Raw genomic sequence first — 25,938 nt, forward strand, 5'->3', positions numbered from 1 at the left:
GATAGAATAGTTGGAAATAGCTAAAAGCACCTGAAGTGTGAATTCGTCTATGATCTTCGGTATCCACGTGCAAGAAGACTAGAGCAACAGATCAGATAAAGGCACCCCTAGCAAGCAAAAGCAGATGAGGAATGAGAAAGGGAATGGGGCAAATTCTGACAAAGTGGATGGAAGAAGACTTCTTGGTGGAAGAAGAGACACCAGAGTGAGAAAGATGGATGCTAGTTTGAAATTAACAGCAGAGTGACATTATCCCAGATTTAATTGTTCAGGCTGGACCTATAATTTAAAATCCAAATTACCGTTTAATCCTTCATGCTATCTGTCTAAATTTATAGCTTGGTGCTAAAAGAAAAACAAAAATCTCTCTTTGCAAACAGCTAACTTTTCTCATTTTCACCTTCAACATAAAATCATCATTTTTTATGCTTAAATTTTCATATGAAACTGTCATCCACCCACTAATTCTTTATTTTCACATGATAATTCAACAAGACACAATGAAAATTGCTAGACTTCATTCCAGTCCATTTTAAATTTTAAATAATGAAACTGCCTGGAATTCATTTTTCACGATAATTATCGACAATACGACTCATCTCAAATTTAGTACAAATTGTAAGAGATTCAAACATGAATCTCTACCCTCAACATTGGCCACAGAGATAAAATAATGGCAAGCTCCTCTAGACACGCCTCTTAGTATTTCTTAAAGAGAGAGAATGTTAGGGCTTCACAAAAACAGCTTTTACAACCATCATTGTTGTTCAGAATCCTTCTGCAAGAACGAACACTGGAATCAATACGTTAATTTCATCTCACAATCTGAGAGGAGCCGGGAAATGATCTTGACAACCACAACTGCTTCAGCTTCACTACCAAAGCAAATGCTCCATAGCATGGAATATGCATCAGACCCACTGCTAGGTACCTAAAAGTCCAAGTTTTGCAATACACAGCAATAAGTAAAGATTATCTGAACATGCTCTCTCTTGCTTGAAAGATCCCATCTTTTGTTTTCAAGTTGGTCACATTTCAAGACATTTACTGAAAATGATATTTAAGATTTCACTTGCTTGTATAATCTTGTCTAGTAACATTCAAATATCACAAGCCAATCTGCCAGCCATTCTGGGACTAGGAGACTGGTCTATAAAAGAAAAGTAGATCAAGGCCAATCATGAACAAATATATAGACTCATTCATCAAGATAATCTCCCTTATCTTGCTGAATGAGTCTACCTAAGAATTTCTCCATTTTTAGAAACTCTTGTTGTCTCTATTCATTCTTTAGTTTCTTAGCATATGCTCTCCCTCCCTCCCTCTCCCTCCCTCTCTCTCTCTCTCTCTCACACACACACACACACAAGGAGGAGAAAATCATTTGAATGAAGGTCAGAAACAGAATTAACAACATACCATAAGGGAGCAGATGGGGATGACAAGTCAAGGAAAGGATAAGGCCACCTGCAAAGAAGTTTAGCAAAATTATTAAGACCATAATTTTGTTGGAAAGCTATGTTGGAGAGTGAAGAGAGACTGAGTTTTACCACATTGAAACACAAAAATGGAGGATCCATTGGAAAATTACGAACATACTTGTCCACAAGACAAAATACCCGAACCGAAACATTGGAAATCTCTGATATGTTACCAAGAGACAATGGTGAATCAGAACTTGATCATTGAGAAAGAAATTTAAACCATGAGATGCCAAACTCACCAAGCAATTCAGTGCCATGTCACCGAGAAGGAAAACAGCATTAACTGAGTGCATGCAAACAATCAACTGCAATTTAATAGTGCAAAATTCTTTTCAGATGAAAAATTCCCTTTACAAAATCTAAGGGTAGCATGAAGGACTCCATTACTCTTCAAGAGTGAAGTTAGCATCATGTACAAACACATTTCCCCATCTCCAAGATTTCTCAGTCATGATTAACGTATTGAATGTGGTAATTATTGTTAATTATTGTTTATCAGATAGTTCAAAGAACAAAAAATATGATTTATGTTGATTCAGCAAAGTGATGAACAAAACCGCTAGCAACTTTGATGAAAATGACAGAAATTATCTTTATTTTCCCATAACTGCAACACTGGAAAGTATGGCCAAAAACTTTACAATTGCCCCCTCCCAAAAAAAATAAAAATAAATAAAATCCTGAGAAAAATATATGCCACGAACAGAACTGATCGTACTTACAAAATCCAGTGTGATTGCTTTCCCATTCAGAAATGGATAGAGAATGAGCCAGAACACACAGTCAGTGAGTACTACAGCTCCTGCGCACATCTATAAGGCTCCGTTTGGTTCGGGGGGAGGGGAGGGGAGGGGAGGGGCTCCTCTTCCCTCCCCTCATTTGGTTAGGAGGAGGGGAGCCCCTCCCTCCCCTCATTTGGTTAGGAGGAGGGGAGGGGAAATTTTTACAAATTTCCCTCCCTCCTCCAAAGCCTCCCCTCCAAATTGGGGGGGAGCTTCCCCTCCCCTCCCCCTCCTCCCCCTCCCCTCCTTCCCCTCCTCTCCCCTCACCTCCCCTCCCCTCCCCTCCTTCCCTCCCTCGAACCAAACAGACCCTAAATTGCAAACAAAAAATAACAAGGAAAAAATTAGTAGATAGCTTACTGGATTCGACTTAAAATGCCTAACTGTTTGACATTCAAAAAAGAAGTTAGTTGTGCAATGAAAACCAAAAAAATAACAAAATATATCAGTTTAACTTTTTGAGTTTGTAAAATAGTTAGGAAGCATGCAAGACGCATAAGAAGACATCTTAGGAACACGACATTGACAGAGACTGCAGAACATAATTTTGCACACTTCTGTTGGTTGTCGATACATTCATTGCCTATCCTCGATTTGAAACACACTAATCTTTAGTAATGGAATTGCGCTCTGGCACTTTGCATCTAAAGTTTTCCAAACAGGGAAATCAAGTGCATTCCTGGAAAGGACAATATTATTACTGTTCCAACATAAATATCACAAGAACTTCATATTGCTGAAGCCTGAAGAATTTTTTCCATGAAACAAATATTATTACCACAGAAACGGGAATGATGACCTTCTCAATAGTGTTCTCGAGGTTTAACAAGTATTTTGCTTAGAAAACAGTGTAAAAGAACCCCAAAAAAAAAAAAAAACAAGTGTTGCATACTCAAGTCATTGCCTCGTAAAAATTTTCTCACAGACTTAGGCTTGAAACCCAAAATGCCTTAAGATAAGTTTCTCATATTCATTCCAGATTCAAGAGAATGAACAGATATCTGCTAATGCTGTTGCTGCCTCTTTTTTTTTTTTTTGGGTGATAAGGTAGTGTTGTTGTGGTTAATTGTGTACACTGAATGGTGTCTCAGGCACCTTGGAAAGTCAACCAGAAATAGAAATTATGTTATTTGGAGACCCAGGTTTTCAATAAGTATAAAACATGACACATCTTACAAGAGGCTGCCTCCAAATATAAAGTATGATACAAAGTGTCAACAAACATGGTAATTTCAGAACCAAGAAAACTCCATTCAATCAATCCCTTCCTTCCCAATAGGACACCTATGTATATATATATATATATGTATCTCGCAAGGGTAGTTGTTAACTATTACATTTGATAGTCAGTTCTAACTACCCTAGAAGAATTCCCTCCTGTATATTGAATGCATCAAAATATAACCTGGGATATTGGATTAATTAAAATTAAACATTTTCATGTGAAATATCTAAAGCAATAAAATCATGAAAAATGTTACCTGAAAAATTATTTGAAAGATATAAACCCATACACCAGCAGCTTCCCGTGCATTAGGCTCCTGAAGAGCATTTGAATTCTTCAGCAGGTTAGACATATCTACACCAACTCCAAGTGTTGAAGCCATATTGCTGCTTGGCATGACAGCCCCAAACTTATTTCTGTTGACGTGATATCCATATATGGATAAAGATAATCCAAGCTGCAAGAGAAGTTGAAAGCATAAGTCACTTGGAGGGGTATGAACAAGATACATGAATCGTGAAATTTGACAGGTAGTTCTATTGTTCTCTATCAGGAGGATCTGAACCTGTAAGTTGTGCTGCATTTCTTACAATCTAGGTCCTTCTAACGCCATAAAAAGGAAGAAAAAAGTCCTAAAATGTCCTCTTGCAGTTTATTCTGTGATTTTCTAAAATTAATATCTAAAAGAGTTAAAGATGTTAGATGTTACCCCAAAGTAAATAACGACCAAAGAAAAGGTCCACCTGTTCAGCACAAGAAAGAAACAAAATTACACGGTCAGCATATTATAATCAGGATTCAGGAGAGCTGGTTATAAAACCAGCGTTTCGAACTTTATTGAAAAATGAATCATAGACCCATCCTTCTCTTTTCCTTAACTCTTCCTTGATCCATTCCTGATTCATACCAAGGTGAGATAAGAAGCACATCCATTTCTAACTGAGGCTTTCCATTATATAGATATCAACCATGTCTTGGCATGGTACTGAGAAACCTTAAAACTGGATCTTGGAAGGACAGAAATTCTCTTTAATTGTTTGATCCAGCTTATCAATGAATTGTTTTATACTATACTGCAGTGTATGAATGTGAGGCTTACTGAGTATAGAAGTAAAATATGCCACCTCCATTGCAAACGGCATCAGCAATGAGCAATCCCAAAAGCACAAGAAAAGCAATTAGTCTATAGGCCAGCAGCCAAGCAGGATGAATTCCTTTGAGACATGTCATCCATGCTTCATCCTTATATAAGAAACCAGCTGCTTCCCGCTGACTCTCTCTCCCCTGACGTCTTGATCTCTTCAATCCTTCGTACTTCCATATTAAAAACAATCCAAGTACGACGGAGGCTAAGATGAATATTGCACAGAGCAAAAACCTCCAGTTCAACCAGTAACTTAGATCAGTAGTATCTGGAATCATGGTGGGCTGCCAAATATAACTTTAAGGCCGAGATATGACACTTGCTTCTGCAAATACGCGTTCTGATCAGGTAAACCAAAGGGGAACAATTTAGCAGGTGATACTCAGATGGGAAAATAGGGTAGACAAAGAAAGAACGATATGTGGAAGAAAGAAAACAGACATACGAATTGATTTTGGTATTTGAGTACATGAAATTGATAAAGGAAGAAAGAGTTATAAGATATTTGGCCAAAAGAAAAGGTACAAGTAGTAGTCCAAAAACAAAATGGGAGAGAAACGAAATTTAGTAAAGACGAACTCAAATTCTCAATTCAGTCCCTCAGAACAATCATTACAGGAGAAATGGAAAGTCAAAATATCATAATCTAAGCCGGAATTCCGTGGAGACCAAAACCAATTCTTCGCAGGATAGTGAAACAGATGCATGAAAGAGAATGCACTTTCTCAGATTGTCTCATCCACATCACAAATGAAATAAAAGCAAAATCCTTAACCATCAGAGACTCAGAGAAAACTAGAAAAAAAACAACACTTACTGCTCCGTGGTAAATTCACAGGCCAAAACAAGATGCTTTGCTTCTTCCTTTCACTCGGTACCAGGATGAACAGTGAAGCGTGAAAGGTCAAAGACCGGGACGAATTCGATTGGCCTTCGGATTTGTGAGCCTCTGGGATGAGAAAAGATTCAATATTTTTGTGGGTGGTCAAGGAAGATTCATGAGCTTATTGGAAAAGAAAAGACCGAAGAGTGGAAGACGCCATGGCTTGTTATATACGCCCTTTGGTTTTTGTGGTCGTTAACCCTTTTAACCGTATCAGGTGTTTTTATGATCATAAAATATATATATATATATATATTTGAATTTAAATAATAACATAATTATATGAAATATCTTCCTGCTAATTAAAAAATAAATTTTAAAAATAATTTAATTATTATAAAATATTTTATATTTTAAATTAAAAATTATTTTTAAAAAGGTATCCAATAAATCAGATTGAAGGGAGAAGGTGAGAAGATTCTTGTGTTCAGATGAAATGGGCTACCATTGTACATGACATATAAGAACCACTGATTTGGCGGCTTCCACTTGGTTTGGTTAGAGTAAAAAACTGCCTTAGTTGAGAGCTTGTGAAGAATCGGTTGAACTGGCCTCAAACCGGTTAAAATCGACAAAACCATTTAAAAAATTGATTGAACTGGTTCTCTAATTTTTTTTATTTTTTAATTTTAATTCATATTTACAAACTATTATATGTTAGTAACTAATAAACATTGATAAATGAAAAAATAAACAAAAATTTTAAAAATATGTATAGAATATGTATATATGTATATATTTTAACGTTATAAATTATAAATTAAGAAATAAGTATATATTTTGAATTAAAATGATAAATATTGATAGATATTTCTTTTTGATTTTATACTATTTTGTTTGAAATCTAAAAATTTATTTTTATTATATATAACTATTTCTTTTTATTTCAAGTTCATGTTATTTAAAATATATTTATTTATTTATAATATGTTAAATCATGATTCAAATCTCGATTTAAATTATGATAAACTATAAACTAATGCCTACTGGTTCAATGACCAGTCATTGTTCGTGACTGTCTATCAATCACAATTAATTTCATAAGGTAAGACTTATCACAAACACCGACAGCACCACGTCTACTTTATGGGGGGAAAACATTCAGCTTCAAATTTTTAGATTTTATTGGTGTCACGGTCTTTTTATTAATTATAATTGACTAATTAATTATTATTATTATTATTATTATAATTGAAAACGGATAGTTACGTGCGGGAATGGCATTGGCAGGCGGGGTATGGAGCAGAGTACATAACGGAGAGAGACGTGCTCCAATTGGAGAGCCCAGCTAGCCACTTTCCTTTCCTTTCTCTCTTTTTCTTTTTGCCCTTTCCTTCCTTTTATTTTACCGTTACGTGATCTGTGTAATGCAACTCCGATCTTATTTATAAAATATTTGAGACATTTTTTACGTGTTTTTAAAAAATTATTATTATTATTATTCCCTCCTCTGGTGTTTTGAGGTATTCTTAACCAAAGTAGGCTCTCAATGAGTTTTTTTGCCTCTTCTGTTATCTCTATTGTACAACTCCGATCTTATTTATCTACACACTTTTTACGTATTTTTAAAAAATTATTGAAAGAATGACATTTGAGTTTTAAAGAAGTCAATTAATAACAGTTAAGTTTTTGGCAAATTTTTTTATAGAATAAATTATAAATATTAATTTAAATAATTATAAATAAAATTTTTTGCTACAATCTAAAAATTACATTTAATATTTAAATATTTATTTATAATTGAAACTCCTGAATTTATAATAATTTAAATTTATATGTTAACTTATTTTAAAAAAAATTTATCAAGGATTTAACTGATATTAATTCAGTGTTTTGATACTTAACTATCATTCTTCAATCTTATTATGAAGTATCTTCAGTTGAATTATACTTTTAATTAATTAGTTAATTATCTTTAAAATTATATACTTTTTACATATTTACTCTTTGGCACAATTAGAAACTTTTATTAATTACACATTTAATTAAAAATAGTTTTAAAAAAACTTTATTAGTTACACCTATATTTTGAAAGACTTAAAATATTTTATATTTTATAATATGATATTTTGAAGGAAAAAAAATCTTATAATACTGAGTGGAGGGAGGATAAAGTATGTCACTTTATTTGTTAAAAAATATCTCAACTTTTTAGTTACACTCTTATTGATTAAAGGGAGTAGGAAGATGATGAGCCATCTTATTATTTGTATGTAGGATTACTTTTTTATTCTTATAAAACAACTTATAAATAAGAACATAAATACTGATTAACAAAGAATTATAAAATTGGTGCGTGTCCGAACATCCAAATCCTTAAGATGTCAGACAAAAATATGATGCCCATGTTCTTGTGGAGTATGTACTTTGCATTTGGGAAAAAGTTATAAGTGGTGCAAGTAAACTTTATAATTTTACACCCTTTATTCTTAATATTTTTGCACCCATAAAAATATTTAGGTTTAAAAGTTTATCAAATATATAATATTTTAACAATATTTTAACGAGCAAGATAAAATAAGAAAATCATATTTATATAAAAAACTTAAAAGATCATATCAATCCACTCAATATAATTTTTCAAAAATAAAAATGATGACTAATCTATTTATATTATTATAATTTTATTCACATGATAATTAGTATTTTAATTACTAAATTATTTTAAAAAATATATTAACTTTTAATTAAATTATCTTGCATCCATGACTCAAGGTCCTAACTCTATTTGTTATTCCAAGTCTCCACTCAATGGATGTTTTAATTATAACCATTAATTTTTATCAAATTTTAAAAATTATTAAAATACATTTTTCTTTAAAAATTCAAAATAAATCTCACGATCAAAATACTTTTTTCATATGCAATCCCTTTAAAAAATTTGAGATTTGATTCTTTTTGAATATCATATAACAAATCTCTTAAAATTATTCGATCGAAACAAATAATTATTATCATGTTGTATAAAATACTCATTAAATAGGTAAATTTTAGTTAAACTATTTAGTGAATCCAACTCCATCTACCCATTTATTTATAATAATAAAACAAACCGTGTGTAACTCATGTGGACCTTTGTACATTAGCCACAATGTTTTTTTTTTTTTTTAATTCAAGGTATTCCCATCACTCACAATCATGAGATTAATGCTTCAAGAAATTAAATGATGATTTATTTAAGGGGATTGTCCTCTCTCAAGAAATATTTTTCCATACACACTAATAAAACATATTTTTATAAAATACTATATAAAAATTACTTTTTTTTAAATGTTAAACAAATATACCTATAATAAACTTAATGCTTTTGTTTAAGCTCCGAGAATCATAACTTAAGTACAAGAAGACAGATTATTAATTAGAGGTTAATTAGTGGTCGCCATGTGGCCTTCATGCTTACTGATTGATCATCCTATAAATTTGTCTTTAATCAAGTCACTATAGTAGGAGGACTTTATTTAAAATTCAAGGAAAATACAATGCGTGTCTGCACGTGCACCTAATTTTGTCTTCGTTCCAAAATCCAAAGGGAAGGAATAGTAAAGATGAAAGTACCTATATGCCCTCCTACTTTGTCTGTTTTTCTGATTTGTCATTCCGCCCAAAGCCAACCTTGACTTCAACGACAAGTATACTCGTTATTTACATATTTTTTGGAATGAAACGGCACGCGATCGCTTAAATATTAAGCTAATCCATTATAATAAAGAGAATAAAACAAAAGACTGTAAAGTAACTCTGTTAAGCTCCTCAACATAGAGGTTCAAGCAATCTGCAGGTGCCGTAGGTGACAAAATAAATTCTTGATCGTATCTGTGAGCCGGTTTAGCCATTATATCAACACATCCAATGCCCTTCCGAAAGTATGATGTAACTCTACTAAATGTTTACTGAGGAGAAAATTTGTTGGCAATGGGTCCAGGGATACCTGCCACATAAAGTATTTGATATTTTCAGGAATTGTCCATTTCCAAAAACTACTCCGAACATCACTCTGAGATTTCTCATTCTGCTGGTTCACCAACCTATATGCTGCTTTGACAGAAAAATTACCATTATGTGAGTTTTTGCAGCACCACAGATACACACCCTTTTGATTTGGTGGCTTGTCTTTCTGAATATTATGAATAACCCAAGCGTATTTTATAATTCAGCACGCGTATTTGACGCCACTCTACTACAAGGAAGGTCAGGTCGCTTTCCAGTCCACGACTCCACTCACCAGAACCTTCCCCCATTGGTTTCGTTGCATTATATTTAATTATTAAGAAAAATTAATTTTTTAATTTTTTAACTTTTAATTCGGTCCTTCAATTATAATTTATTTATGACTCAGACTTTTGAATCACTTATAAATTAATTCCTAAATTTTTATTAATTTTTTTTAAATTAGCTTATATCTCACATCAATAAGTAAGGAAAGGATATTTTAAAATAATATATGAGTATTTTTTTATCCTTCTTATTTGATAAGAAATTTTTTTAAAAAAATTAAAAAATAAAGATCGAGTTATAAGTAAATTAAAAACTGAGGGACTGAATCGCAGCAAGTTATAATTGAGGGAATGAGTTATAAGTGAGTTAAAAGTTAAAAAGTTAAAAAATTATTTTTTCTTAATTATTATTATTTATCTTTATTATTTATCATTCTCCCCCCCCCCCCCTCCCTCCCTCTAAAAGTGTTTAACTATTTATGGATTCTGACATTTAGTTATTTGATATGATAAAAGTTCACGGTCAGAAGTCAGGAAGTTATATTTTTTAAATAAAAATTATAGTTGATATTTATTTTTTAAAAATAAAAACTGTATTTGATAACTTGTGATTTATTATTTTAATTTTTATAATTTACAAAATAAAAATTATAATTGAGGTTTATTATTTTTAATAATAATAAAATAATTTTTTATTTAAAAATGTATTGACCCAGAAGTCTATACAAATTAAATTAATATTATAATATTTTAAAAAACTAGATTATCATTAATAAAATTTAGATGAATTTTATTATATTTTTTTAAATTTATTAACGACTTAACTATAACTAATTTAGTATTTTAGGATTCATATGTTATTCTCCCTTGATAAATGCCCTCGTGTAGCCGTACACCCACGGGCTCATTTTGTGTGTGGGGGGAGACGGTTACGACGGCGTTGACGGTCGCTGGTTTATGGCCGGACAGAACCACGTGGGTCGGTGGCCATAGCCATTAACGTCGTGTTGTGTGATTTGCCAACAAAAGCGTGTCTTTTGCACAACAATTCGGCCTTGCTTCTCTGTTGGACTTCGTCGGAAATCGGTTCCCACTCTTGCCTGTGATTAGTCACATCCCACCAGCCATATAAGATGCATATGTTGCCATAAAAAAATGGGCTCTTTGTTGAAGAAGGCATTGAATAAAACTGAATGCGAAAGCTACACGAATCTATTTGTAATTATCATGAAATTAATGTGTAAAGACAAAAATGATATTTATAATGAGAAGTCAAATTGTAAAAATCACAAATTTATATTTGTAAATAGATTTTGTGGCCACGCTTACGTGTGTATTTGGTTGGCACGACAAGAAACTAGTCAGCGACGTCTTTTGGATGTCTGCAATCTGAAATATCATAGCACTATCAATCTATTAACATATTTGGCCAAAAAAAAAAAATCTATTAACATATGGAATCTCATGACACGTGTGACTACGATTTTAACTATTTAAGTATGCTTTCACATTCAGTTTTATTTCTCTAAATTGATATGAGATTATATTTAAGTTTATGTTTTTATGGATTTGGTTGCAAATATTGCTGTGCTTTGAATATGAATTCAATTGATCATAAAAAACAATCAATCCAACAATACGAACCATACAATTTATATTTGCACTCAACAAATTTAAAAAAATTTAGATGATAAATTCATTGTTTGTGAAATAATAGTTAGAAAATTATTTTTATTTGCTTTTATTTAAATAAAAGGATAAATGAGAAAGATACCCTTAAACTTTAAATTTAATGGCACCAAAACTTTAAACTTATTTATTGTGTAAATTACTCTCTTAATTTTTGAAATGTCACAACTTGAATTTTACTGTTAATAAAATTTAACTTTAATCATTAATTAATTAAAAAATAATATAAAAGGATATCAAAAATTACAATAAATGACTCAAAATTACACAAGGATCAAAATAATTACAGTTGCATAATTGTGAGGTTCTTTTATATCATTTTCTAATTAATTGATAGTTAAAGTTAACTCTCATTAATTGTATAGGCTAGCTTATACTGTTTTTAAAAGTTGAGAGAACAGTTTATACAATAAACGAGTTCAGGATCTATAATGATACTAGTTCTAAAATTTAGCAGTAATTTGCTTAGACACCTAAAAAAAATTATTAGAAATATAAAAATGCCGACCATTCAATTTTAATTGGTTCAGTCCAAATTTAGTGATAATCATTCCGAGACTTTTCACAGCGGTCACCAAAACTAAATCTTGTGACTGTGTGAGTGGTGAATCAATTAAAAATTCCAAACATGATACTAGCATTTTTATTATAAGTTTCGACCACAGATCATACTAATTAATCGACAAAAAAATAATAATATACTGATCTAATCACAGATTTTGGTTAAACATACTCGTACAGATGCTAATAAATATGCATGCTAACTTATTTCACCAAAAAAAATATATGCTAACTTGTTAAAATAAATTAGCTCATCGCATGGATGTTCATAATATTGGGCTAACTGAACCTCCCATGACATTTTGGAAGTGGACTGGGCTAGATTATCAGAAAGACGTGCCACTGTCAAGAAAGGATTCAAAGTTCTGCTCTTCCCTTCTCATTATCTTCTCTGCTTTTTCTTTATTAACATATTAGATCAAGATTTGAATGGTTGAGATTTGATATGTTATAAAATTAATATTAAACTGTGAAAGTATAAAATAAATAAATAAATAATCAAATTAAAAAATTCCAAAATTTAATTCGAACAATTTAAAATAAGATTAAAAATGAAATAAAAATAATTATTTTCTAAAAGATCAAATCTAAACCACAGGAGAATCCTCTGCCTAGTGTCTAATCCATTTTGCTTTTCCCTTGTGTACTGTCTTTATCCATTTTCTTTCCAAAAGCAAAAACAACAGCCTCGCAATATCTTTACGTGCTTTAGGTTTGTGCCAAAGCCTGACCCAATTCTCGCTTCCCTAAAACGGACACGTTAAAAACACTAAAGCCCAGTGGGCGTCGAAATGGGCTACAGAAGATTTAATGTGATGAGCCCAATGTTAATTTGGACTCATACAGTGAGTCCAATTATGAGATTGGCTCACGGATTGGCGAGTCTCGATTCCCTGGATCCTCATGGATCCGCGTTGCACCATGCAAACCCTAAGCCCATTTCACCGCCGCCTCACTATATAATCTCCGTTGAGCCAATTTTCCCACCTCGATCGTCAATCGGCGCCGGTGAGGCTTAGAGACAGCAACCATGCAAATCTTCGTGAAAACCCTGACGGGGAAGACTATAACCCTTGAGGTTGAGTCTTCTGACACCATCGACAATGTCAAGGCCAAGATTCAGGACAAGGAGGGCATCCCGCCGGACCAGCAACGTCTCATCTTCGCCGGCAAGCAGCTCGAGGACGGCCGAACCCTAGCGGACTACAACATCCAGAAGGAGTCCACCCTCCACCTGGTGCTCCGACTCCGTGGTGGCGCCAAGAAGCGAAAGAAGAAGACCTACACCAAGCCCAAGAAGATCAAGCACAAGAAGAAGAAGGTCAAGCTCGCCGTCCTCCAGTTCTACAAGGTCGATGATTCCGGTAAGGTCCAGAGGCTGAGGAAGGAGTGCCCGAATGAGGAGTGCGGTGCTGGGACTTTCATGGCCAACCATTTCGATAGACACTACTGCGGCAAGTGTGGCACGACCTATGTCTACAATAAGGCTGGTGGTGATTAGAAATGGTGCTTTTTGATCATGCATTTGCTACTTTCTTAATATTTTCCCCCCTAAACTTTAGCGCTTTTAGTAATTTGAGAATCAGTAAGAATTAAGAATCTAAGAATAGCGCGTTATCAATCGTGTTTTTGATATGGATCTGAATTAAATAGCTCTGTTATTTGATGCTTAATTTTCTTTTACCAATGAGTCCATTACGCATGTTCTCTTGTTATCGCTAATCGCTGTCTAGTTAAGATTTCACTACTACTTTATAATTTCTTTCCTATAGGCTTTATGGTTGCTCCGAAAAGTTGTCTATTTTGCCATTGACGGGTGTGGCTTACGCTGATAGACACTGTGCTTTTTTGTGTTGACTGTTGAGTTGCCATTTGAAATGCGATATTAGTGGTACAGTCCATAACATGCACCATTCCTTGTGAATCAATTCCTGAGATCATGTATATGTCGCTTAATTGATGGTAATAGCTTGGCGGGCATGAAACTTGTCAGGATGAACTCTTGTAGTAGACTGTAATTGTTCTAGTCTATCAATCAACGAAGATCGTAGAAGTACCATTTCACCCTCCTATCCACGCTGTCATATTCCGATAAAGAATGACTTTTTTGTCAGTAGTTACTTTCTGGTTGTATTAAGCAGAGCCATGGGAGGGTATTATTCAAATAATGATTCTGCATATTAACCCATCCTGCTTCTTGGGAACACTTGCTCTTGTCCATTTAGATTCCTAATGATGCTGTTGCTCTATGCTTTTTAATTCTCTGGGTATTATCTGACTATGAAACCATATGAACAAGGTTAGGTTTTGAAGTGTTAGATTAGCTGTACTGTTCCTTCAAGATGCTAGATTTGGAATCTCGATTTGAATGAAAACCCCAATGCTCTGGCTGAGTGGTGAATGTGATGCTTTCTTCTACTTTGGATGCCCTTAATTTTCTTGTGTGCCTCCATCTCTAGTATTCTAGGGAACTTAAGAGGCCAATAAACCTCTGTATGTAGGTCGCTAGAAAGCTGAGTAGATTATTTTTTCTAGCAAGATTACTTATTGGAGTTGAAAGAAATACTTGTGGGTTTCCTCATGCGTGCTTCGCTCTCTGAAATCTGAATTCTGTCATATTGGTCATGTATCTACGGTAGATCTGTAATTGATTGGGCCTAAGACTTCCATCGTTGAAGTTCTTGTTCTCAGGAACTCTCACATGCATTAGGAAAGAACGTAAGATGAGTTCTTGGAAGAAAACACAAACGATCTTCAGAAAATTAGAAAGTAATTTGGTACTTGTGATTTTACGTTCATCAATATATACAAGTTAAAATCTAGAGCATTGTGATATCGATAGTGTATGAAGTTTGGTGCCAAAAAAATATAGAAGCGAAGAAAATTAGCGAAAATGCGAAGTCAATCAAATGGCCAAAAAATGATACGGACGAATCGACGAGTTGAGTCAGCAAAGAGGCGATTACCTTTAATTTTGTTTGTCACTCAGGTTTCCGGTATTGACTATGGTTTTGGTACGTATCGTATTGTTGGGGTACTAATCAACACGTCGGTTCGTGTTTGGTTTTAAAAGTTAATTTAGTAAAAATTAATTATTGTAATAAATTTATATTTGAATATATTTTTTTAAAAAGTAATTTCACAAATTGAAAGTTGTTTAAATTAATAAAAATTTATTTTTTTTTAAAATATTTTTTTAATATGTAATGACCAAAAAAGATATTAATTTATAATAATTTATAATTTTTTATTATACAAATATAATATATTAGCAATGTTTGAAAAATGTGAAACAAATTTAAAATAACATAAAATTTAAAATGTTAAATAATAAGAAAAAAATATAAAATTTAATTTTGGAAAAAATTATGTAATAAATAGTTAAACATTTATTAATATTGAATGGTTACATGATAAATAATTACATAATTAATGGTTTAATTTATAATATACAATCTGATCTCTAATAGAATCTCGAACCCTATTCATTTCTCTATCAGAAGTTACACTTGAAATTGCACATGGAATTGTTGATGAAAATACATGCTCGCCATTATTATCATTAATATTAACCCATATTTTATCCTCAAAACGCTTAAAGTCGGAATCAGTTACGGATTTTCTTCTAATAAAATTATGTATAGCCATTGTTGCACCAACGATACGAACTTGTGTCACAAATGGATAGCTAGACATGTGTCGTAAGATTGTGAACTTGTTTTTCCAAACCCTGAAGTCCTTTCAATCGTGGTCCTTAAGCTTGAATGATAATAATTAAAAATCTCATTATTATTTGCAAATCCAGATAAACGCCTGAAATCTGGGAGGTGGTACCTATGAGATCTATAAGGGCCTAAATATCCACGTGGCGTTGGATAGCCGGCATCTAACAAATAATATTTACCTACCAATAAAAAAATAAAAATTATAAGATCCCAACAAATATTGAGTAAATTATTTTAAATTAGATAAATATAAAATATACCTTGGGGTGGATGTGAAAATTTCATGTTCGACCTTGCGAGTGCATAGTCAAACAAACAAGTATCATGGGCAGTCCCTTCCCATCCAACCATGACATAAGTGAAGCACATATCTCAATCACATGTGGTCATTATATTTTGTGTTGTAATACTTTTCTTTCCAACATATTTCCCTTGCTCTTCAACACTAACCACGCACGGCATATGTGTTCTATCGATTGCTCCTATGACATCTTTAAAGAATGGCCAATATCGCGAATCACTTAAAATTTTTGGATGAATATCTTGAAAAATGTGATGTTTTGGTTGGATATATTCCTTTGCTAGTTTCTCACAAGCACGCAGTACATTTTTAAAATGTCTGTGAATAGTCTTTGCTGAATGTTAAAATTGTTCTTGTGCCATCTTATTTCCCACCCCATGTCCAACAATATTTAAGAACATACCGACTATTTCATGAATCCCTGTTTTTCTAGTTGGACACAAACCATGTTGCACTAGTTCATCACAAAGTTAAAAAAACATCTTTTTCCATGCAAAACATGTCATAACAACGCTAAGGATGCCCTTGTAAAATTTCTTGCACCCATGCATGACTTGATTGTGAACTGGTTCTACAAGGCTCTTTCAATAAAGTTATTGAGTAATTAGATACTATTGCAGTAATAGCCTCAACCTCATCGTCTTCCGCATGTACAAGTAATTGTAATAAGTGAGATTGTGTATTGTCATCCATAAAAACTGCATAGCATAATTAAACAATCATTACACTATTGTCTATGACTTAACATAAGAAATACATAACACAATAGTCAAATAACACAGTCAGTTTCAAAACAAAGTTAACAACATGAACGACACTAGCTAAATTTAAAATATTGAGAAGGCAAGCTAAGATTAATCTAATATGCTTTTTTGCCCAAGCATTTTAAATAGGCCACTAATGCTCTTCTATTGTCCTTAAGCCTAATATACATGTCCCTTGCGGTCTTGGCTAACAAAGCCACGACACACTGTCCAAGAAGTTCCTCATCACAAGCAATCTTCTCTATTCCATAAAATTTTTTTACAACATCCACCACATTTTGATCAATTAGTTTTGTCCCACCCTCTATGGAATTAAAAATTGACTTCAGTGTTGAAACCCTATCCTTTTGTGTGGACACCAATTGACTTACTGAATCAACTATCACCATTGCAAGATGTTTTCCCTTCTTGTTTTGACAACCTTCACCTCTCTTTCTCTTACTCCCCAAATTAGTACCACTACTGTATGTATTGTTCAAGTTGACCTACCTAATTTCTGGGAGAGCTCCTCCATTAATGTTTCTCACATCATCAGCTGTAGGTGTCCACATGTAAGTACCCCGTGTTGCAACTGGCTAGATCAACTGTGTCAATTCTTGTACATATGGAGGTGGTCTATGTTTGAATTTTCTATACTCAAGATTCTCTTACACATTTACAAGAACTAAGTTCAATATATTTACAAAATAAAGCATGAAATATATAGCATGCCATATATAATTCTATACCTTAATCTTTTGATTCCACTGCTCATCCGGTGCTGATGCAGTATTCTTTTCGCTATCCCATCCTAAGCCAGTCTCTTTGTTTAGCAATTTGTCCCATATATTTCAGTATTTCCTTAAATTGTCCCATTTGTTCTTCAACTATTTCTTATCATAGCTTCTAGAGCTTAAAGCATTGAATTGTTGCATTAGTGCTTTCCAACCTTCCTTTGATAAGGTAAAGCCTTTGCGCTCATTTTTTCTAACTTGTTGGAGAGCTAATTTAATGAACAGTTCAGTCTCTTCAATAGTCCACAATGCCTTCTCTTTACTCATATTTACTATCAAAATATTACATTCTCAATAATTAATTAACATAAATTAAACCTATTTGTCAACCCACATTTAACAGGAAACAAAACAATTAATAATTAATTAAGTAAAACCATCCAATGTTCATTTATGAAATCAGACCAAAACCCATAATTTAATATTAGTTTGAGCAAAAGAAAACTTAAAAATACATACATAAATCCACAATAATTCACCAGTAATTGAGCACAAAAAAATTTTAAAACACACACATTCTCAGGAGAAGAGATCAAAACCCAGGAATCAGTCATTGATTATAAGAAAATTTACAAACATACACACAAAGCAGAACTAATTTTGAATTAAATAATTCAAGATCTGAAAACAGAACCAAGCCACTAATGTTTAGATTTCCACCATTTTGTTTCCTATTCATTCAACATAAGAAAAGTTTGAACCATACACACAGAGTAGAACTACATTCAGATTCACAACATTTCTGTTCATTGATTATGAGAAAAGTTCAAACCAGACCTTCTTCTTCAACATTCAGATTTGCAACCTCTAGAAGCTCTCAAGTTTTGGACTACCAATGTAAGTGGAAGAAACGATCAAATAGAGCAGAAGCACCTTGAACAAAAAAAAAATAGAGCATAACCGATCTGGAGAAAAAATCAGAGGACCACCAAGTGTCCAAGACCCAAAAGAAGCTCCGAGTGTCTGAGCATTCGAGTGTCCGAGTTCAGTTTAGGTCTCAGGTGTTTTTACTTCTGTCAACTTCACAATGCCATCCAAGACCCAAAAGAAGCTTGATCCGTGAGCTACAAATGAAAAATGGCGACTAGAATGGCGCGGAAGGATGATGGAATGAGACCATGAGCTTGGCAAAGGAAGAAGTCAGATCTATGACTACAGATGGTGGGGGAGAGACGGAGGATAGAAGGACAAGAGTCACTAGAGATAAATGGAGGACAGATAGTGGATAAGGCGGACAAGACAAGAGCACAGAGAAGAGAGAATGAAGGTGGGTTTTGAAGAAATGCGAACGAGTTCGGGCAAGAGAAAAAGACAAACATGAGACCAGGCATATCATGGTCATTTTAAATAACAGGTATCACATCTTCCCTCAACTGAAGTTCTAAAAGCTACTTATATCACCTTTAGATTTTGCCGTTCAGCCTACATCTGAAAAACACATTCAAAAAGTCAATTTTACATCATAAATAATTCTCAAACAATATTTAACTTTTCCAAAATAAAAACAACTTTTTGAATGTGAAAAGCAACTTTTTCAAACGCACCCTCAATCTAAAGGGATTAGGACTATCTTATCCCATGTCAAGTCCTAAAAAATACGGGATTGAATTTTAATATTGTGTTTTAGCTTGGATAACAAGTTGGAAAAGGAAGAGATGGAAAAATAAAAATTAACCAATTAGTCTCTATGACAATATTTAATTAACCAATTAGTCTCAATGACAATATTTACACCTTTAAATTTTGAATAATCAAGCATGCTTTTTTACTTTTTCCTAATGAAAATCCGTTTGTTTTAAAGTATTATCAGTTAATAATCTTCTCAAGATATAAAATAATGAGAATTATTGTAAATTTAACATAAAATAAACTTGTAAAATTAAAAATCAATATATTACCAAAAATTACAATTTGAAATACACAAACCTGAATCTTAAAAAGGGAGCAATAAAATTGGTATGATCATAATATACAAAAAAAAACTTAAATTTAATATAATATTTATCAAATCACACCCCTTCTTTGAGCCCAAAACAACACAAATAAACAACCATAAATCACAAGATATTAAAAAAAATAAGTTTATTATTTATAAAATAAAAGAATGAAATAAAATTAATACATACAAGCACACATACTCATACACACATATTCGGGAAAGGACAAAGCATCCTGATGCTCAATCCATGTCTCATCCTCTCCTGGCACTATTTTGTTCTAGTCTCGTTTTGTCTCGTCGCAATTTTTTTCTGGCCGAAAACAACCTGTTTCTGGTAAATGCAATTATTTTTGCTAATGATGATGAAGTTTCAATTCCTTTTTATTGGCTTGGAAGATGGTTGTCCAAAAAAAAAAAACACACACACACACACCCACAAAAGGAAAAAAAAGTTATTTTATTAGCTTATTAGATTTGTTAAATCCTATTAGCAACTTGGATTGCCCAATTACAGAAAATTGTTACTTCTAATTTTCTCATTAACCTAACGATTTTTTGTTTTTTTTTGATACAATGGTATTCTAGATTTTAGATATTAGAGTATGGACTTAAAATTTCACCAGCCACCTGACCAACTCTATACAAGTCCATGAATTCCTACGCCAATAAGGTTGTATTGTAGCCGTGTAGGGTATCTTGAGTCTGACAAGCCAAATTTGCAAAGGCAATTTTAGCAAAAAATAAACAAAAAAAAAAAAACAAAAACAAAGAAACAAAAAACAAAAACAAAAGCAAAAAAACAAAAGCAAATAATTGACTATAAATTTGTATACCATTAACATACATGATACATGGCATTGTAGTAAACTGGAAATGGATTCTTTGCAATTATTGCTGGGAAATGCATGGACGAGTAATGTTAAATTAATATTATGCCCCTTTATAAAGTTAATTTTGAACATTCTATACTTTTTTTCCCATGATATGACTACTTGATTGGGTTAAATTTGAATATAATTGGATTCAATTGAAAAAAATAATGTTCAACTTATTAGATTTATTCAACTAGATATGTTTTGTTCATTATATAAAATATGAAGAATCAACCTATCCATGGCATGTGAATGATGCAGTTTATATTTTGTTATAGTACATTGATATTGATTTATGTATGCAATTTTTTTAATATTTAAAATGGAATTGAACTTTTTAAATTTACAGATACATTTCTTCTCTCTTACCTTCATTTATATTTATCTTAGTTCTCCATCTTTTCTCCTTTTCTCAAGTTACCTTAACCTTTTTCCATTCTTGTAATGACTACCGGATATTTGCGACTATTAACAAGTAATTCACGTTTAAGCACTTGTGGAATTTGCATGAGAATAACACTCCAAGTATGATTTCTTTTCTTCTATATTATTGGAACCATCTATGTTATTTTAAGGATATCAAGTCATTTTATTCAACCTAACAATCATTAATAAGTTATCTAAAAAACAAAGTAGAAGAGACTAACATCCATTAGTTCTAGAAGAAGGGGCAATACCCGTTTAAGTACAAAGCCTTAGTTTGAGTTTGTATGAATGTATAAAACTTGCCTTAGTTTGAGTTTGTATGAATGTATGAAACTTTCATGGCAAAGCTTTTCTCAATTGTGTCAAAAAATGCACGAGTCTGACCTAGTTAGATTGCCATATAAAAAAACAAAGTAGAAGATTATATGAAATTATTAATTATTTTTAAATATTTATTTTTTCAAAATACTCTATTGCTACTATAGTCAATAATTCAAGCAAATCGAGCTTATTTGAATTGAGCTTAAATATTTTAACATATAAAAAAATCCATATAACTAACTCCAATCTTAACCCCTCTGACTTTCAAGTTTATTTGGGCTAGCCCAAATACTTAAAATGTTAAATATTATTTAATGTCATTTTAATTTTTATTTTAAAAAATAATATTTTTAATTTTTATCTTATTTTTACATTATTTTATTAATAAGAAAATAGAAATTTGGGTATTCAAAGTAAGCCAATTTGGATTTACGCTTGGCTTAGATTTTTTTGAGTTTATTCAAATGACCCAAATAAGTTGAACTGAAAAAAATCTTTTAAACTCATTAAAGTCAGTTCTAAGATTTTTTAAATTCATTCGAGTTAGCCCATTGAGCTTGAGTCAAATTACTACCTAAAGTTGCTATTAATAACAAGTCTTATGTCCACCCCTTCAGCATTTATAAATATTTTTTTTTTCATAAAGCGTTTATAGATACATTGAATTAAATATTGATGCTAAACATAACATGTGGGTGTGACAAATATGAGAACATAGAATTGAAAGCAAAATTCTAGCCACCTTATCACTAATATTGCAGTTCACCCCAAAAGCCCAAACATATGTGGAAGTGAGGAGTAACTGCAAAAAAAAAAAACAGAGTAGGTGAAAACTTTTGGCCTGACTTTTAATTGATAAAATCGACACCTCTTTGTATCACCCTGCAACGATTAATGATCTGATATTGGACTCACTTATTCATCTCACCTCGAGTTCAAATGCTTACTTAGTCCCTTTCTTGAGCATGAGCTTCTACATCCCATAATTAATGACATAGCCATTACAGTCTTCTTCTGAGTTCTGATGTGTTCTCTTCAATCTTAATTTCCTCTACTGCTATATAGTAATTCATGCCTTTAAATGGCTTGCATTGCTTTCCGTTGCACAGTTTTCTCAGGTTCATGAAGAAAGCAAAAGTTTCTGTGAGTCAAAAAAAGAGTTCAATCCAAGACTGACTTTCCCTTGTGCGCAAAAACACAGCTTTTGAGTGGTGTTCTCTATGTGGTTGCCTTCCAAAATAAGATGCTTTCTCTCTTTCATTGGCCACATTAACTTTTTTCCTTCTCTTCAGATAGATGTCATGTGGAAAGAAGCTTCTTATTGCTGCTTCATCAATTCTTCAGTGCTCATCACTTCCCATAAGTAGCAAGTAAGGCCAAGATTTTGAGGAAGACTAAATCCTCATTTTGCTGTTCCCAAAATCTTTCTGTATTGCTTTTAGTATCCGAGGGTTAATTTTGCTCTAATTTCATATTTTTGCGATCATGAAATAGGAGTTTCCTCTTTCGAGATATTAAGAGCAAATGATAGACTCCTTTCAATTAGGTTTGAGGATCAAACTTCTAACCGTTTACTTAAGGGACAAGATTACCTATCACTTATGCCAACTTAAGTTGGGGTAGTCATTGGGGTGTTAAAAAAAAAAAAATTTTAGTCTTGAAACAATCAAGAGTACCAAAGAAAAAGGGATTATAAATTGGTGCACTTCTCGTCATGCGAAAGAAACCCTAAACACAGAAGTATATATTTGCAGGTCTTGATTTAATTTCTACAACCCACAGAGACAGCGTTCACTTGCTTTGTCCAGAAAGACATGACTAATGTATTTAACATAAGCAAAATATTTTCACGAATTTGGTCCTTGGTAGGAACTAGTCTCATTCACTCCTGAATAATGGAACATGGCCTTGCAGCAGTGGTCACAGGGTTCCCAACGTTGCCCTGTGCAGTGACACAAAGAGGAAAGTTATCACTTTTCAAATTGTCCCATGTCAATGCATATGACAAAAGATGAGTGTTTGACATGTATCCAACATAAATACAGTTCTATTTTTAAATTATTTGTTTTTCTCTTTTCTCTTTTTCTAATGGATGCTTCTCCACTTACAAGATGCTGAAGAAGTATAGTGTCTCCTTATTTTCATATTTACCTTCGTGTGGAATAACATTTGAAGAGGTTAAGGTAAGAACAAGCATTGGAACTCAATGTGAAACGAGAAGAGATGGAAAGTGACAGATAGCAAGAGCACAGAAAGTGGGGTTGGTTCTGTTTCAGTGGTCAATTGTATTTGCTCTCTTTCAGGAAAGACAAATCCTAAGATTCCATTTTCCCTTCCCCATGCAAAGTCTTCTGTGACTTGAACTTCCCTCCTATCTCTGCACTTTCACTTTCATCAAAGACAGAGAAAGAGAGAGAGGCTTAGAGAGGCAGGAGTGTCAATAAAAGAGAAAACAACACATGAAACAAACAAGTGCTTTGAACTCATTCTGTAAAGTACCATAGAAATTTGGGCCACTTCAATCGCTAGAAGAAGCTTGCAAAGTCTCAAACTCCTTCAGTTGCTCAACTATAATTTATTTCAATCATGAAGAGGCATATAAATATATTGGAGATAATCTCTATTGAAAAGATGTGTTTGACATGCAAGTTAGGAAAATAAAAAGATTAAATAATGATAATAAGATCATAATAGATATTATCCATCTCCTTTTTTACAGTGGAAATGGAATTTATTTCTCTTGATTAAGAGTGCCTATTTTCAACTATAAAAGCTTCCTTGTGGGTTGGATTTTCATTCTCGCTTTTTCTCATACAAATCCTCATTCTTGCAATCATGTCAACACTCAACCATCTTTTTGGCCTTCCAGAGCAAATATGTTACGTTCAATGTGGATTCTGTACCACCATTTTAATGGTAACTAATGAACAGTCTGGTCTTTAAGAATCTGATTCATTTGCTTTTAACTTCTTATTACTAACTTCTTTCTTCCACTTTGTATTTTCTGTTTTCAATTCAATCTTGAGCTGCTACAGGTGAGCGTCCCATGCAGCAGTTTGTCTATGGTGGTGACAGTCAGATGTGGACATTGCACAAGCCTCCTCTCTGTTAATATGATGAAAGCTTCTTTTGTCCCCTTTCACCTTTTAGCTTCCTTTACTCATCTTCAGGTATCCGATACTCTCAAAGAAAAAGGAACTTAGGTTCAATAGGTGTTTTTATTTGTTGTTAAATTTTTTATATTCCAAGTTGAACTTTTCTTTTAACATAACTGTTAATATTTGCAGCCAAAAGAGGGAAGTCCAGAAGAGGAAGCAAGCAAGACTTTGGACAGCCATAATCATAATGGATCCATGATGACCTATTCTGATTGTGAGGAGGAAGGGGACGCGATTCCTATGAGTATTGTCGTAAATAAACGTACGTAAGACTACAGTAAAATTTTTCATAATCAAGGGAAAAAAAAAAGAAAATGAGAGTTAGATTTATGCTTATGTCATATTTTCTTAATCCATCAATTTTACAACTAATGGCTACTTTCTTCATAGCCCCAGAGAAGAGACAGAGAACACCATCAGCTTATAACCGATTCATCAAGTAAAATTTTACCGTATAAGTTGTCTTGTTTCATTAAAAGATGAAGTTCAAATCATGAAATTGCTTTACATTGATGCAGAGAGGAGATTAGAAGGCTAAAGGCTGAAAATCCAGACATGGCTCACAAGGAAGCTTTTAGCACAGCTGCAAAAAATGTAAGTTTCAGGAGTTAAAAAAACTCAGCACTTCATTAAATTATTGTTATAATATGGTGAACTCAAAATCTGAACATTTTGTTTTTATCATTTTCAGTGGGCCTGCAAAGGAGATGAAGAAAGCTGCAGCCAGACAGAGCAACTTGTGGATCTTGACTGTCATGAAGATGCTGAGGTAAAACCATCATTGCTTTGTAACATTTGACTGAAACATGTATCCGATCAAACTTCTCTTATTGTGACTGAAACATGTTGCTTTAGCAAGTTAGAGCTAGCAATCAGTATTCAAGGTGCTTTATCAGATATTCAATCTGAAAGGATTGGCTTAATCGCAGAAGTGAGTGTATAATGCATGATTCATCACATTGTTTCAAGTTCAAATGTTAGCCTTGTCAATTTATTAGTTAGGATACATTTAAGTTGACTCTGACATTACATTATAACAATCACAAACAACTTTTCCCAGATAAGACAACATAAAATGAAATCCTTGTAATATGTTTTGGTAGTCACTTCCCAGGCAGCTTCCTGAGTATGCCATCATAATTTTCAAAGGGTAATATATGTATGTATGTATGTATGTACACACACTTTGAAATTTTGAATTAGACAACTTTAAACCTGCCATGGTTCTGGGCTAGTACATAATGCCTTTGGAATGAGTTAATGACATGATGTGTGAAACATTGGATCAGGTTAAAGAAGAAGAAGAAGAGGAAGGCCAAGGTTACCGTGAAAGAAAGGTTCCAAGGAATTCCATCTGGGCAAGGACACCATTTGAGTGATCAAAAGATAAAGAAAGGCTAGCTGTTTCTGTGTCTCGATCCTTTTCCTTCTGCAGAAAGATTCTCTTGGGAATGAAAACCGTAGCTTGCAGACAGTGCATGATAACTATAATTAATAGCTTTTTGTTTTTTGGACTTCCTGTATTCATGCTTCAAGCCCCATTAGTCTGGAGGATAAGAGGTTAGGTTTGTGGTTAGAATATGCTCGGGTTTCATAGTAGTCAATATTGAATATGCCTCTATACCATCTTGATCTATATTTAGACTTGTCTTGTTAACTTGAAAAAGACACAGCTTC

At 33.0% G+C, this 25,938-nt stretch overlaps 3 protein-coding genes across 5 annotated transcripts; 2 read left to right on the top strand and 1 right to left on the bottom strand.

The window, feature by feature from the left end:
• Positions 1 to 496: 496 nt before the first annotated feature.
• LOC129298352 (uncharacterized) lies at positions 497 to 5,693 on the bottom strand. Of its 3 annotated transcripts, none has more exons than XM_054936757.1 (9): positions 5,453 to 5,691; positions 4,591 to 4,960; positions 4,201 to 4,234; positions 3,748 to 3,948; positions 2,207 to 2,296; positions 1,724 to 1,789; positions 1,551 to 1,642; positions 1,420 to 1,467; positions 497 to 931 (listed from the first exon to the last, which is right to left on the bottom strand). In XM_054936757.1, the coding sequence occupies exons 2-9, from the start codon at positions 4,911 to 4,913 to the stop codon at positions 814 to 816; spliced, it is 972 nt and encodes a 323-aa protein (XP_054792732.1). In that variant the 5' UTR covers positions 4,914 to 4,960; positions 5,453 to 5,691; the 3' UTR covers positions 497 to 813. The 3 variants fall into 3 exon arrangements, with proteins under 3 accessions (XP_054792732.1, XP_054792731.1, XP_054792733.1); XM_054936756.1 differs by having other exon boundaries at positions 4,591 to 4,975; XM_054936758.1 differs by lacking the exon at positions 1,724 to 1,789 and having other exon boundaries at positions 4,591 to 4,975; positions 5,453 to 5,693.
• Positions 5,694 to 12,959: 7,266 nt separating this feature from the next.
• On the top strand, positions 12,960 to 13,665 carry LOC129298351 (ubiquitin-40S ribosomal protein S27a-like). Its single transcript, XM_054936755.1, has one exon. It carries the CDS (start codon positions 13,013 to 13,015, stop codon positions 13,481 to 13,483), a length of 471 nt encoding a protein of 156 aa, XP_054792730.1. The 5' UTR covers positions 12,960 to 13,012; the 3' UTR covers positions 13,484 to 13,665.
• Positions 13,666 to 23,921: 10,256 nt separating this feature from the next.
• LOC129298355 (axial regulator YABBY 4-like) lies at positions 23,922 to 25,924 on the top strand. The gene is made up of 7 exons (XM_054936760.1): positions 23,922 to 24,019; positions 24,139 to 24,273; positions 24,391 to 24,523; positions 24,652 to 24,700; positions 24,780 to 24,855; positions 24,953 to 25,030; positions 25,551 to 25,924. The coding sequence occupies exons 1-7, from the start codon at positions 23,939 to 23,941 to the stop codon at positions 25,638 to 25,640; spliced, it is 642 nt and encodes a 213-aa protein (XP_054792735.1). The 5' UTR covers positions 23,922 to 23,938; the 3' UTR covers positions 25,641 to 25,924.
• The last annotated feature ends 14 nt before the right edge of the window (positions 25,925 to 25,938 follow it).

The sequence above is a fragment of the Prosopis cineraria genome, unplaced genomic scaffold (genome assembly GCF_029017545.1).
Source record: "Prosopis cineraria cultivar Desert tree isolate PC_DT_omini unplaced genomic scaffold, ASM2901754v1 PC784, whole genome shotgun sequence".
In the NCBI taxonomy this organism is placed as follows: Eukaryota; Viridiplantae; Streptophyta; class Magnoliopsida; order Fabales; family Fabaceae; genus Prosopis; species Prosopis cineraria.

Coding starts and splice junctions, on each gene's coding strand:
- LOC129298352 (XM_054936757.1), bottom strand. CDS start 4,913: ATGATTCCAGATACTACTGATCTAAGTTACTGGTTGAACTGGAGGTTT. Junction 4,235..4,590: donor ATATTTTACTTCTATACTCA/GTAAGCCTCACA, acceptor TGTGCTGAACAG/GTGGACCTTTTCTTTGGTCG. Junction 1,790..2,206: donor AAGCAATCACACTGGATTTT/GTAAGTACGATC, acceptor ATTAAATTGCAG/TTGATTGTTTGCATGCACTC.
- LOC129298351 (XM_054936755.1), top strand. CDS start 13,013: ATGCAAATCTTCGTGAAAACCCTGACGGGGAAGACTATAACCCTTGAG.
- LOC129298355 (XM_054936760.1), top strand. CDS start 23,939: ATGTCAACACTCAACCATCTTTTTGGCCTTCCAGAGCAAATATGTTAC. Junction 24,856..24,952: donor TTAGCACAGCTGCAAAAAAT/GTAAGTTTCAGG, acceptor TATCATTTTCAG/TGGGCCTGCAAAGGAGATGA. Junction 25,031..25,550: donor ACTGTCATGAAGATGCTGAG/GTAAAACCATCA, acceptor ACATTGGATCAG/GTTAAAGAAGAAGAAGAAGA.